General features: G+C 41.0%; 1 protein-coding gene across 1 annotated transcript in view; it reads right to left on the bottom strand.

The window, feature by feature from the left end:
- NIPBL (NIPBL cohesin loading factor) overlaps window positions 1–14,825 on the bottom strand; it is an 822,857-nt gene that overhangs the window by 403,544 nt on the left and 404,488 nt on the right. Inside the window, exons 7-8 of the mRNA XM_053699671.1 lie at window positions 1,809–1,902; window positions 881–1,492 (exon numbers count right to left, since the gene is read on the bottom strand). Coding sequence (XP_053555646.1) covers window positions 881–1,492; window positions 1,809–1,902 — 706 coding nt within the window. The remainder of the gene's footprint in view (window positions 1–880; window positions 1,493–1,808; window positions 1,903–14,825) is intronic.

Genomic DNA, 14,825 nt, shown 5'->3' with positions numbered 1-14,825 from the left:
ATATATAATTTTTTTATTTTTTTATTTTTTTTTTGGAGGGGGTTTATTTATTGGTGGACTTTTTTTCTTTAATTCGCATGCAGAAGTGCTGTGAAGTTGAAATTACACAGATTAACATGTCTGTATGTATGTAAATGTTTATATTTACATGTGCATATTTTATATACATAAACACAAAAAGCCTCAACATCGTGTATAAAGGGAGATGTTTTCATAGGATTAATACAACAAAATTAGAGGTCAAAAGTGCCAGAGACAGGTCATGAGGTATTGCTCAAACAGTATATCTGAGTACCAGCTTAGATTCACGTGAGACAAAGTGTATACTGTGCTTAACCCTAGTACCCACACAGGTACACATGAAATAACTAGAGCAACTTTTTTATATTAAATTATGTATATTTATCAATGTACAGTCTACATTTGAAAATGTAAATGTTTAGGTTAACAAACAAATGTTTTGTTTTGTTAAATGTCACCTACAAACCTGCAAAAACTGGAGTGTGAATATAACCAAAAGCACGGACACGTTTATGCAGGCCAAATATATGTAACATTTATACATATACAGAAAACATTGATTTCCCACAAAACTATCTGTTTTATGAATGCAAAAGAATAGATTTTTTTTTTAATGGTCACTGTGCAAAGCTTTATTTTATTTTACTATCCACAGATTGAACTTTGTAGTTAGAAACTAGATAAGAAATTAAATAAAAATGTTAAAGGAATTTTTTGCATGGAATGTAAGATGTGCTTTTTCACACCCAAATGTATCACTGGATGCATATGCTTAGAAATGTAATTTATTTTTCAAGGGGAAGTTTAATTTGTTTTATCTCTTCATTAATAAGAAAATGGAAGACTAACACATTATTACCTTTGTCCTGAACTTCTTTAGAAAAACGCTCTCGCTCAATGGCAGATTCACGTTCTATCCTCTCGATTTCTGCCAGAGCATCCAGCTCCACTTCATCATATGGTGTTATGTTTCCTGTTTGTTGGGATTGTGAGTGGGCCACAGGAGGATGAGATGGTTTTGCTGACATGTTAGGTTGTAGGACAGGTACTTGCTGCACCTGTAGGAATTCAGTCTGTTCCTGCAAACAAGCAGCAGCATTCAAAGGCCGACTAATGTCCTGTGGAGTGACTGGTGTTTTTGATGCATGCCCTGGGTATTGTACGCTGAAGGAGGTGTCTCCTTCTGAGACATTACTATTCTCCATACTAGAGAGAATGTCACTTTGCTGGTCCATTTCAGAAGATCTCACACGTGAAAGTCTTAAAGTGAGTTTGGTGGAATCCTTTGAAGGAGAACTAATGATGTCATACATAGCAGACTTTTCATTTTGCTCCTTTTCATCTTTACTTAATTTTAACTTTTTTTGTTTCTTCAGCTTTCTGTCTGGAGAGTCCAAGAGTATGTCAGGAGGAGCATCTCTGGGGGAGGCATAGGGAGGGGGCTGTGTTTGAAGTACTAATGGTCTTGATGCTACATAAAAAGTAAAGAAAGTAGTGTATCAACAATGGATTTTTTTTTTTATTTCTTGATAAAAAGGTGTATTTTTTTTTTTTTTTTTTTTTTAAATGACAAAATGTTTTGTGACCTTAATAAGCTTAAACAGATTTTCTACCAGAACAAAATCAGGACATACCATTTTTTTTAAATCCAGCTTCACTACTCTCTGATGGCTAAATTGTATTACTTAATATTCATTTTATATAGTGTTTTTGTTTCAATTTGCATACATCTCCAGCCAAGCAGTATAAATGTATAGTTTATCACAGGGGATAAAAAGAAGGTATACCTTTTGGAGTCCCTTCAATTTCAGGAGGAGAGCAAACAGACTGTGGGGAACGCAGGGAGAAGGAGGTTTCATTTCGTATTGAAGAGTCACTATCCTAAAGAGAAAGGGGGGAAAAAAGGAAAAAATGTGCTTACATACAGATACCTGTACATACAGTGAGCAAAATTATATTTTGTGTGCACACATCATCATTCCCTGTCATCTTTTTAAAAATCTAGACTATAATCGCGTTTGTAACGCGTCCGTCGGCGTCGCCAGTTGCGCATGCATCCTCAAAGGAATGTTGGCTGCGCGAGGCAGCCAAAAGAATGTTTCCAAAAATGTCAGGGTGGTGAAAGAATCTACCAAAGGTGGATTCTTTCACCACCCTGCCATTTATCGGAATCCACCTGAATGCAGCATAAGCAAACCCGAAGCCTTTTATAAAAAAAAAAAAAAAAAAAAAAAACGCAACCTCCCGCACAAAATAACAAAAAAACACGTAACTACCCACAAGAAATAATAAAAACAAGTAACCGCCTGCATGAAGTATAACAAAAAAAAACCTCCCACACGAAGTATTGACAAACACCAAAACCTTCAACCCCCACATCGCAAAACAAAGTAATTAACCCCTAATCCGCATATATCACAATTAAAATATTAACCCCTTAACCGCCAACTTCAGACATCGCAATAACCCTATTTAACCCATTAACCTCTAAACCGCCATACCCACCACAACGCAAAAAACGACATTTTATTACTAAGCTCCCTATCCTAACACCCCCTACATTAACCCCAATTACTACTAAATAACAATTAAAATAAAAAACTAACATTAAATAACAAAAAAAAAATAAAAAAGTCTAACATTACTGAAAAAAAATAAACAAAATAATCAAAAAACAATTTATGTAAGAGCTTACCTGATAAATTCATTTCTTTCATATTGGCAAGAGTCCATGAGCTAGTGACGTATGGGATATACAATCCTACCAGGAGGGGCAAAGTTTCCCAAACCTCAAAATGCCTATAAATACACCCCTCACCACACCCACAATTCAGTTTAACGAATAGCCAAGCAGTGGGGTGATAAAGAAAGGAGTAAAAAGCATCAAAAAGGACTTTGGAAATAATTGTGCTTTATTCAAAAAAATCACAACCACCATAAAAAGGGTGGGCCTCATGGACTCTTGCCAATATGAAAGAAATGCATTTATCAGGTAAGTTCTTACATAAATTATGGTTTCTTTCATGTAATTGACAAGAGTCCATGAGCTAGTGACGTATGGGATAGCAATACCCAAGATGTGGAACTCCACGCAAGAGTCACTAGAGAGGGAGGGATAAAAGTAAAAACAGCAATTTTCCGCTAAAAAAATGAATCCACACCCCAAAATATAAGTTTATTCTCATAAATGAAAGGAAAAAACTTAAATCATAAGCAGAAGAATCAAACTGAAACAGCTGCCTGAAGAACTTTTCTGCCAAAAACTGCTTCCGAAGAAGCAAAAACATCAATACGGTAGAATTTAGTAAATGTATGCAAAGAAGACCAAGTTGCTGCTTTGTAAACCTGATCAACTAAAGCTTCATTCTTAAAAGCCCAGTAGAGACTGATCTAGTAGAATGAGCTGTAATTCTCTGAGGAGGGGCTTGACCCGACTCCAAATAAGCTTGATGAATCAAAAGCTTTAACCAAAATGCCAAAGAAATGGCAGAAGCCTTCTGACCTTTCCTAGAACCAGAAAAGATATCAAATAGACTAGAAGTCTTCCTGAAATCTTTAGTAGCTTCAACATATTTCAAAGCTCTTACCACATCCAAAGAATGTAAGGATCTCTCCAAAGAATTTTTAGGATTAGGACACAAGGAAGGGACAATCTCTCTATTAAAGAGACAGTCAACCCAAAAATTACTGTAACTTATTTAGATTAGTTAATTAACGATCTTTACAGTAAACTGTAGCCCAATTTTCATCTAAATAAACTTTGGCAGAAAATACACTTACTAGATCTCATCTGGCCGTTTTGAAATGTCCGTCTGACCACCCCTTCTCTGACGTCTACCAAAAGCTCTCACTAGTACTGGATCCTTTCCTCTCGTCCATGCGCGCTCCTGTGTCTCCCTTCATTCAGTGAGACACTCATATGGCAATTTCAGCTCTCTAGCTGTTCATACCCGGCACTCACTGCCTCTCATCCATGCTGTGAGCTGTGTGTTACAGAGAATGAGAGGCAGTGAGTACCGGGCAGGCAGTGATGTGATGTGGGTCTGTGCCCTATAATTGTGTATGACTGTAATAGACAGATTAACATCCGGCATATTAGCTGAGTGATTACTAGCACTGAAAAGATATGTAGAGCATTCACTTGTCGGTGGGCTTGGAGGCCAATGAGCTTCTGAACTATGTATTCAAATGAAAGGAAACAGCAGTCCTAATTCCTTCACAAATACCCTGTAGCAGCATTTAACCATAGGCTTGAAGCCAAGTCCCCAGCCCGCACGCTTACTGCTGAAGCGTTAAACACAGTGTGGGAGCACGGAGGGGGCATACGATCCCCAGAGATACCGGGGCATTATCTGGCAGTGCGGAGTTCTGTGTGGAAAGGGAGCTGATTGTACGATTTTATAAGCTCTGTCACAAAAGAAACTAGTGCAGTCACAACATCGCTGTAAAAGATATTTTCCCCTACGGCTTTTCAGATTATCACTGTCAGTGAATGTACTAGACAATGTCTGTGTAAAATAATGTTCTTGAAGGTTTGTCATGTTGTGTAATATGTTTCTAAACAATGGAGATGTGTGTTGGTTGCCAGAGAGTTAGCAATGCTCTACATATCTGTTCAGTGCTAGTAATCACTCAGCTAATATGCCGGATGTTAATCTGTCTATTACAGTCATACACAATTATAGGGCACAGACCCACATCAGATCGCCGCCTGCCCGGCACTCACTGCCTCTCATTCTCTAACACACAGCATGGATGAGAGGCAGTGAGTGCCGGGTATGAACAGCTAGAGAGCTGAAATTGCCATATGAGTGTCTCACTGAATGAAGGAAGACACAGGAGCGCGCAGGGACGAGAGGAAAGGATCCTGTACTAGTGAGAGCTTTTGGGAGACGTCGGAAAAGGAGGGGTCAGGCGGCCATTTCAAAATGGCCAGATGAGATCTAGTAAGTGTATTTTCTGCCAAAGTTTATTTAGATGAAAATTGGGCTACAGTTTACTGTAAAGATCGTTAATTAACTAATCTAAATAAGTTACAGTAATTTTTGGGTTGACTGTCCCTTTAATGTTGTTAGAATTCACAACCTTACGTAAGAATTTAAATTAAGTCCGCAAAACCGCCTTATCCTGATGAATAATCAGAAAAGTAGATTCACAAGAGAGCAGATAATTCAGAAACTCTTCTAGCAGAAGAAATGGCCAAAAGAAACAACACTTTCCAAGAAAGTAGTTTAATGTCCAAATAATACATAGGCTCAAACAGAGGAGCCTGTAAAGCCTTCAAAACTAAATTAAGACTCCAAGGAGGAGAGATTGATTTAATGACAGGCTTGATATGAACCAAAGCCTGCACAAAACAATGGAATATCAGGAAGTTTAGCAATCTTTCTGTGAAATAAAACAGAAAGCAGAGATTTGTCCTTTCAAGGAACTTGCAGACAAACCTTTATCCAAACCATCCTGAAGAAACTGAAAAATCCTAGGAATTCTAAAAGAATGCCAAGAAAATTTATGAAAAGAACGCCATGAAATGCAAGTCTTCCAAACTCGATAATAAATCTTTCTAGAAACAGATTTACGAGCCTGCAACATAGTATTAATCACTGAGTCAGGGAAACCTCTATGACTAATTAAATACCTTCAAATTTAATGATTTGAGATCCTGATGGAAAAAACGGACCTCGAGATACAGTGGAGCAAAAAAGTAGTTAGTCAGCCACCAATTGTGCAAGTTCTCCCACATAAGAAGATGAGAGAGGCCTGTAATTTTCATCATAGGTATACCTCAACTATGAGAGACAAAATGTGGAAACAAATCCAGACAATCACATAGTCTGATTTGGAAAGAATTCATTTGCATATTATGGTAGAAAATAAGTATATGGTCACTTACAAACAAGCAAGATTTCTAGCTCTCACAGACCCCTGTCCTCCACTCATTACTTGTATTAATGGCACCTGTTTGAACTTGTTATCAGTATAAAAGACACCTGTCCACAACATCAGTCAGTCACACTCCAAACTCCACTATGGTGAAGACCAAAGAGCTGTCGAAGGACACCAGAAACAAAATTGTAGACCTGCACCAGGCTGGGAAGACTGAATCTGCAATAGGCAAGCAGCTTGGTGTGAATAAATCAACTGTGGGAGCAATAATTAGAAAATGGAAGACATACAAGACCACTGATAATCTCCCTCGATCTGGGGCTCAACGCAAGATCTCACACTGTGGGGTCAAAATGATCACAAGAACGGTGAGCAAACATCCCAGAACCACACGGGGGGACCTAGTGAATGACCTGCAGAGAGCTGGGACTAACGTAACAAAGGCTACCATCAGTAACACACTACGCCGCCAGGGACTCAGATCCTGCAGTGCCAGACGTATCCCCCTGCTTAAGCCAGTACATGTCCGGGCCCCTCTGAAGTATGCTAGAGAGCATTTGGATGATCCAGAAGCGGATTGGGAGAATGTCATATGGTCAGATGAAACCAAAGTAGAACTGTTTGGTAGAAACACAACTCGTCGTGTTTGGAGGAGAGAGAATGCCGAGTTGCAACCAAACACCAACATACCTACTGTGAAGCATGGGGGTGGCAACATCATGCTTTGGGGCTGTTTCTCTGCAAAGGGAACAGGACGACTGATACGTTTACATGAAAGAATGAATGGGGCCATGTATCGTGAGATTTTGAGATCAAACCTCCTTCCATCAGCAAGGGCATTGAAGATGAAACGTGGTTGGGTCTTTCAGCATGACAATGATACCAAACGCACCGCCAGGGCAATGAAGGAGTGGCTTCGTAAGAAGCATTTCAAGGTCCTGGAGTGGCCTAGCCAGTCTCCAGATCTCAACCCCATAGAAAACCTCTGGAGGGAGTTGAAAGTCTGTGTTGCCCAGCTACAGCCTCAAAACATCACTGCTCTAGAGGAGATCTGCATGCAGGAATGGGCCAACATACCAGCAACAGTGTGCGACAACCTTGTGAAGACTTACAGAAAACGTTTGACCTCTGTCATTGCAAACAAAGGATATATAACAAAGTATTGAGATGAACTATTGATATTGACCAAATACTTATTTTCCACCATAATTTGCAAATAAATTCTTTCCAAATCAGACAATGTGATTGTCTGGATTTATTTCCACATTTTGTCTCTCATAGTTGAGGTATACTATGATGAAAATTACAGGCCTCTCAACTTCTTAAGTTGGAGAACTTGCACAATTGGTGGCTGACTAAATACTTTTTTGCCCCACTGTAGGTCTGGCCTTAAGGGAAGTGGCCAAGGTTGGCAACTGGACATCCGAACAAGATCTGCATACCAAAACCTGTGAGGCCATGCTGGAGCTACCAGCAGCACAAACGATTGCTCCATGATGATTTTGGAGATCACTCTTGGAAGAACAACTAGAGGAGGGAAAATATAAGCAGGTTGATAACACCAAGGAAGTGTCAATGCATCCACTGCTTCCGCCTGAGGATCCCTGGACAAGGATAGGTACCTGGGAAGTTTTTTGATTAGCTGAGATGCCATCAGATCTATTTCTGGAAGCCCCCACATCTGAGAGGAGAGACCATTCTCTAAATGTAAAGTCTGACGACTGAGGTAATCCGTTTCCCAATTGTCTAAACCTAGGATATGAACAGCAGAAATTAGACAGGAGCTGGATTCCGCCCAAACAAGTATCCAAGATACTTCTTTCATAACTTGAGGACTGTGAGTCCCACCCTGATGATTGACATATGCCATGGTTGTGACATTGTCTGTCTGAAAACAAATGAACGGTTATCTCTTCAACACCGGCCAAAATTGAAGAGCCCTGAGAATCGCACGAGTTCCAAAATATTGATTGGTAATCTCGCCTCTTGAGATTTCCAAACTCCTTGGCTGTCAGAGATCCCCAAACAGCTCCCCAACCTGAAAGACTCACATCTGTTGTGATCACAGTCCAGGTTGGACGGATGCAAGAGGCCCCTAAAATTATAAGATGGTGATCTAACCACCAAGTCAGAGAAAGTCGAACATTGGGATTTAAGGATTGGGATTTAAGGATTTGGGATTTAAGGATATTAATTGGGTTATCCTTGTATAATCCCTGCACCATTGGTTCAACATACAAAGCTGGAGAGGTCTCATATGAAAACGAGCAAAGGGGATCACGTCCGATGCTGCAGTTATGAGAACTAAAACTTCCATGCACATAGCTACTGAAGGGAATGACCGAGACTGAAGGTTCCGACAGGATGCAACCAATTTCAAACGTCTCTTGTCTGTTAGAGACAAAGTCATGGACACTGAATCTATCTGGAAACCTAAAAAGGAATCAAAAGAACTTTTTGGTAAATTGATCCTCCAACCATGTCTTTGAAGAAACATCACTAGTTGATTCGTGTTAGATTCTGCAGAACGTAAACACTGAGCGAGTACCAAGATATCGTCCAAATAAGGAAATGCTGCAATACCAGCTCTCTGATTACAGAGAGTAGGGCACCTAGAACCTTTGAAAAGATTCTTGGAGCTGTCACTAGGCCAAAAGGAAGAGCAACAAATTGGTAATGCTCGTCTAGAAAAGAGAATCTCAGGAACTGATAGTGATCTGGATGAATCTGAATATGAAGATATGAATCCTGTAAGTCTATTGTGAACATATAATGCCCATGCTGAACAAAAGGCAGAATAGTCCTTATAGTCACCATTTTGAAAGTTGGCTCTCTTACATATCGATTATAAATCTTTAGATCCAAAACTGGTCTAAATGAATTTTCTTTCTTTGGGGCAATGAATAGACTTGAATAAAACCCCAGACCCTGTTCCTGAAACGGAACTGGCATGATTACCCCTGATAACTCCAGGTCTGAAACACACTTCAGAAAAGCCTGAGCCTTTACTGGGTTTACCAGAATGCGTGAGAGAAAAAATCTTCTCACAGGCGGTCTTACTCTGAATCCTATTCGGTACCCCTGAGAGACAATACTCTGAATCCAATGATTTTGGACCAAATCGATCCAAACATCTTTGAAAAATTTTAATCTACCCCCTACCAGCTAAGCTGGAATGAGGGCCGCACCTTCATGCAGATTTAGGGGCTGGTTTTGATCTCCTAAATGGCTTGGATTTAATCCAATTTGAAGAAGGCTTCCAATTGGAAGCAGATTCCTTCGGGGAAGGATTAGGTTTATGTTCCTTATGTCAAAAGGAACAAAAATGGTTAAAAGCTTTAGATTTACCCTTAGGTTTTTTATCCTGAGACAAAAAAAACATAATTTATGCTTACCTGATAAATTCCTTTCTTCTGTAGTGTGATCAGTCCACGGGTCATCATTACTTCTGGGATATTACTCCTCCCCAACAGTGCAAGTGCAAGAGGATTCACCCAGCAGAGTTGCATATAGCCCCTCCCCTCTACGTCACCCCCAGTCATTCGACCAAGGACCAACGAGAAAGGAGGAACCAAGGGTGTAGTGGTGACTGGAGTATAATTTAAAAATAATTACCTGCCTTAAAAAACAGGGCGGGCCGTGGACTGATCACACTACAGAAGAAAGGAATTTATCAGGTAAGCATAAATTATGTTTTCTTCTGTTAAGTGTGATCAGTCCACGGGTCATCATTACTTCTGGGATACCAATACCAAAGCAAAAGTACACGGATGACGGGAGGGATAGGCAGGCTCTTTTATACAGAAGGAACCACTGCCTGAAGAACCTTTCTCCCAAAAATAGCCTCCGAGGAAGCAAATGTGTCAAATTTGTAAAATTTGGAAAAAGTATGAAGCGAAGACCAAGTTGCAGCCTTGCAAATCTGTTCAACAGAGGCCTCATTCTTAAAGGCCCAAGTGGAAGCCACAGCTCTAGTGGAATGAGCTGTAATTCTTTCAGGAGGTTGCTGTCCAGCAGTCTCATAGGCTAAACGTATTATGCTACGAAGCCAAAAAGAGAGAGAGGTAGCAGAAGCTTTTTGACCTCTCCTCTGACCAGAGTAAATGACAAACAGGGAAGACGTCTGTCGAAATTCTTTAGTTGCCTGTAAGTAAAATTTTAGGGCACGAACTACATCCAGATTGTGCAGAAGACGTTCCTTCTTTGAAGAAGGATTTGGACACAAAGATGGAACAACAATCTCTTGATTGATATTCCTGTTAGTGACTACCTTGGGTAAGAACCCAGGTTTAGTACGCAGAACTACCTTATCCGAATGAAAAATCAAATAAGGAGAATCACAATGTAAGGCTGATAATTCAGAGACTCTTCGAGCCGATGAAATAGCCATTAAAAATAGAACTTTCCAAGATAACAACTTTATATCAATGGAATGGAGGGGTTCAAACGGAACGCCCTGTAAAACGTTAAGAACAAGATTTAAACTCCATGGTGGAGCAACAGTCTTAAACACAGGCTTAATCCTCGCTAAAGCCTGACAAAAAGCCTGAACGTCTGGCACTTCTGACAGACGTTTGTGTAACAGAATAGACAGAGCTGAGATCTGTCCCTTTAATGAACTAGCAGATAAACCCTTTTCTAAACCTTCTTGTAGAAAAGACAATATCCTAGGAATCCTAACCTTACTCCAAGAGTAACCTTTGGATTCACACCAATATAGGTATTTACGCCATATTTTATGGTAAATCTTTCTGGTAACAGGCTTCCTGGCCTGTATTAAGGTGTCAATAACTGACTCAGAAAACCCACGTCTTGATAAAATCAAACGTTCAATTTCCAAGCAGTCAGCTTCAGAGAAGTTAGATTTTGATGTTTGAAAGGACCCTGTATCAGGAGGTCCTGTTTCAGAGGTAGAGACCAAGGTGGACAGGATGACATGTCCACCAGGTCTGCATACCAAGTCCTGCGTGGCCATGCAGGTGCTATCAGAATCACTGATGCTCTCTCCTGTTTGATTCTGGCAATCAATCGAGGAAGCATCGGGAAGGGTGGAAACACATAAGCCATCCTGAAGTCCCAAGGTGCCGTCAGGGCATCTATTAGGACTGCTCCTGGATCCCTGGATCTGGACCCGTACCGAGGAAGCTTGGCGTTCTGTCGAGACGCCATGAGATCTATCTCTGGCTTGCCCCAACGTCGAAGTATTTGGGCAAAGACCTCCGGATGAAGTTCCCATTCCCCCGGATGAAAAGTCTGACGACTTAAGAAATCCGCCTCCCAATTCTCCACTCCCGGGATGTGGATTGCTGACAGGTGGCAAGAGTGAGACTCTGCCCAGCGAATTATCTTTGATACTTCCATCATTGCTAGGGAGCTCCTTGTCCCTCCCTGATGGTTGATGTAAGCTACAGTCGTGATGTTGTCCGACTGAAACCTGATGAACCCCCGAGTTGTCAACTGGGGCCAAGCCAGGAGGGCATTGAGAACTGCTCTCAATTCCAGAATGTTTATTGGCAGGAGACTCTCCTCCTGACTCCATTGTCCCTGAGCCTTCAGAGAATTCCAGACGGCACCCCAACCTAGAAGGCTGGCGTCTGTTGTTACAATTGTCCAGTCTGGTCTGCTGAATGGCATCCCCCTGGACAGATGTGGCCGAGAAAGCCACCATAGAAGAGAATTTCTGGTCTCTTGATCCAGATTCAGAGAAGGGGACAAGTCTGAGTAATCCCCATTCCACTGACTTAGCATGCACAATTGCAGTGGTCTGAGGTGTAAGCGAGCAAATGGCACTATGTCCATTGCTGCTACCATTAGGCCGATTACCTCCATGCATTGAGCCACCGATGGGTGTTGAATGGAATGAAGGGTGCGGCAAGCACTTTGAAGTCTTGTTAACCTGTCTTCTGTCAGGTAAATCTTCATTTCTACAGAATCTATAAGAGTCCCCAGGAAGGGAACTCTTGTAAGTGGAACGAGTGAACTTTTCTTTTCGTTCACCTTCCATCCATGTGACCTTAGAAATGCCAGTACTAACTCTGTATGAGACTTGGCAGTTTGAAAGCTTGAAGCTTGTATCAGAATGTCGTCTAGGTAAGGAGCTACCGAAATTCCCCGCGGTCTTAGTACCGCCAGAAGAGCACCTAGAACCTTTGTGAAGATTCTTGGAGCTGTAGCCAATCCGAATGGAAGAGCCACAAACTGGTAATGCCTGTCTAGAAAGGCAAACCTTAGATACCGGTAATGATCTTTGTGAATCGGTATGTGAAGGTAAGCGTCCTTTAAGTCCACTGTGGTCATGTACTGACCTTCTTGGATCATGGGTAAAATTGTCCGGATAGTCTCCATTTTGAATGATGGAACTCTTAGGAATTTGTTTAGGATCTTTAAATCCAGGATTGGTCTGAAAGTTCCCTCTTTTTTGGGAACCACAAACAGATTTGAGTAAAACCCTTGTCCCTGTTCCGACCGTGGAACTGGATGGATTACTCCCATTAACAATAGATCTTGTATGCAGCGTAGAAACGCTTCTTTCTTTGTTTGGTTTGTCGACAACCTTGACAGATGAAATCTCTCTCTTGGAGGAGAGTGTTTGAAGTCCAGAAGGTATCCCTGAGATATTATCTCTAGCGTCCAGGGATCCTGGACATCTCTTGCCCAAGCCTGGGCGAAGAGAGAAAGTCTGCCCCCCACTAGATCCGATCCCGGATCGGGGGCCCTCAATTCATGCTGTTTTAGTGGCAGCTGCAGGCTTCCTGGCCTGCTTGCCCTTGTTCCAGGACTGGTTAGGTCTCCAGCCTTGCCTGTAGCGAGCACCAGATCCTTCTTGTTTTGGAGTAGTGGAAGATGATGCTGCTCCTGCTTTGAAATTCCGAAAGGAACGAAAATTAGACTGTCTAGCCTTAGGTTTGGCTTTGTCTTGAGGTAGGGCGTGGCCCTTACCTCCTGTAATGTCAGCGATAATTTCTTTCAAACCAGGCCCAAATAAGGTCTGTCCCTTGAAAGGTATATTAAGTAATTTGGACTTAGAAGTTACATCAGCTGACCAGGATTTTAGCCACAGCGCTCTGCGCGCTTGAATGGCGAATCCGGAATTCTTAGCCGTAAGTTTAATTAAATGTACTACGGCTTCCGAAATGAATGAATTAGATAGCTTAAGTACTCTAAGCCTGTCTGAAATGTCGTCCAGCGTAGCTGAACCAAGATTCTCTTCTAGAGACTCAATCCAGAATGCCGCTGCAGCCGTGATCGGCGCAATGCATGCAAGGGGTTGCAATATAAAACCTTGTTGAACAAACATTTTCTTAAGGTAACCCTCTAATTTTTTATCCATTGGATCTGAAAAGGCACAGCTATCCTCTACCGGGATAGTGGTACGTTTAGCTAAAGTAGAAACTGCTCCCTCCACCTTAGGGACCGTTTGCCATAAATCCCGTGTGGTGGTGTCTATTGGAAACATCTTTCTAAATATTGGAGGGGGTGAGAACGGCACACCGGGTCTATCCCACTCCTTAGTAATAATTTCAGTTAGTCTTTTAGGTATAGGAAAAACGTCAGTACTTGTTGGTACAGCAAAATATTTATCCAACCTACACATTTTCTCGGGTATTGCAACTGTGTTACAATCATTCAGGGCCGCTAACACCTCCCCTAGTAAAACAAGGAGGTTTTCCAGCTTAAATTTAAAATTTGAAATATCTGAATCCAATCTGTTTGGATCAGAACCGTCAGCCGCAGAATGAAGCTCTACGTCCTCATGTTCTGCAAGTTGTGACGCAGTATCTGACATGGCCCTAACATTATCAGCGCACTCTGTTCTCACTCCAGAGTGATCACGCTTGCCCCTTAGTTCTGGTAATTTAGCCAAAACCTCAGTCATAACAGTAGCCATATCTTGTAATGTTATTTGTAATGGCCGCCCAGATGTACTTGGCGTCGCCATATCGCGCACGTCCCGAGCGGGAGATGCAGGTACTGTCACGTGAGGCGAGTTAGTCGGCATAACTCTCCCCTCGTTGTTTGGTGAAATTTGTTCAATTTGTACAGATTGACTTTTATTTAATGTAGCATCAATACAGTTAGTACATAAATTTCTATTGGGCTCCACCTTGGCTTTAGTACAAATAGTACAGGTCTCATCTTCTGAATCAGACATGTTTAACAAACTAGCAAATAAACTTGCAATTTGGAAATACTATACAAGTAAAATACAATGAAAAAAAACGAACTGTGCTTGAAAAGCACTGAATATATATAACAGATGAAATCAATCAGCTTTGTAAAACAAAATGCAACTTAGCAAAGGCTTGTACCCAGTAGCAAGAAATAACTAACCCTGAGGCATAAAAAAGTTAAAGAATAAACGTTTTTTATCACAGTCAACTACAATCTTACAGCTCTGTTAGATTACTTCCCTCAAATTAGCTTTGAAGATCCCTGGGTTCTGTAGAGATAAACCGGAACATGCAGGAAAAAACAATGAGCTTTTGACTGAAATTTTTGATGCGTAGCAAAAGCGCCAAAAAAGGTCCCACCCCCTCACACACAACAGTGAGAGAGATTAAAAACTGTCATAATTAGATCCAGCAACTGCCAAGTGGAAAAATAGTGCCCAAACATTTTATTCACCCAGTACCTCAGAAAATGAAAACGATTTTACATTCCAGCAAAAACGTTTAACATAATTAAGAATTATTAAAAAGCCTGTTGTATTTCTATTAGGCTAAAATCTTATATACACAGTGTAATTCCAGTGAAGTACCATTCCCCAGAATACTAAAATGTAAATTATACATACATGATATAATGTCGGTATGGCAGGATTTTCTCAGCAATTCCATTGTTAGAAAATAAAAACTGCTACATACCTTTTTGCAGAATAAACTGCCCGCTGTCCCCTGATCTGAAGTTTACCTCTCCTC

Source organism: Bombina bombina, chromosome 2, assembly GCF_027579735.1.
Source record: "Bombina bombina isolate aBomBom1 chromosome 2, aBomBom1.pri, whole genome shotgun sequence".
NCBI lineage: Eukaryota > Metazoa > Chordata > Amphibia > Anura > Bombinatoridae > Bombina > Bombina bombina.
This window is presented reverse-complemented; position numbering and strand designations above follow the sequence as displayed.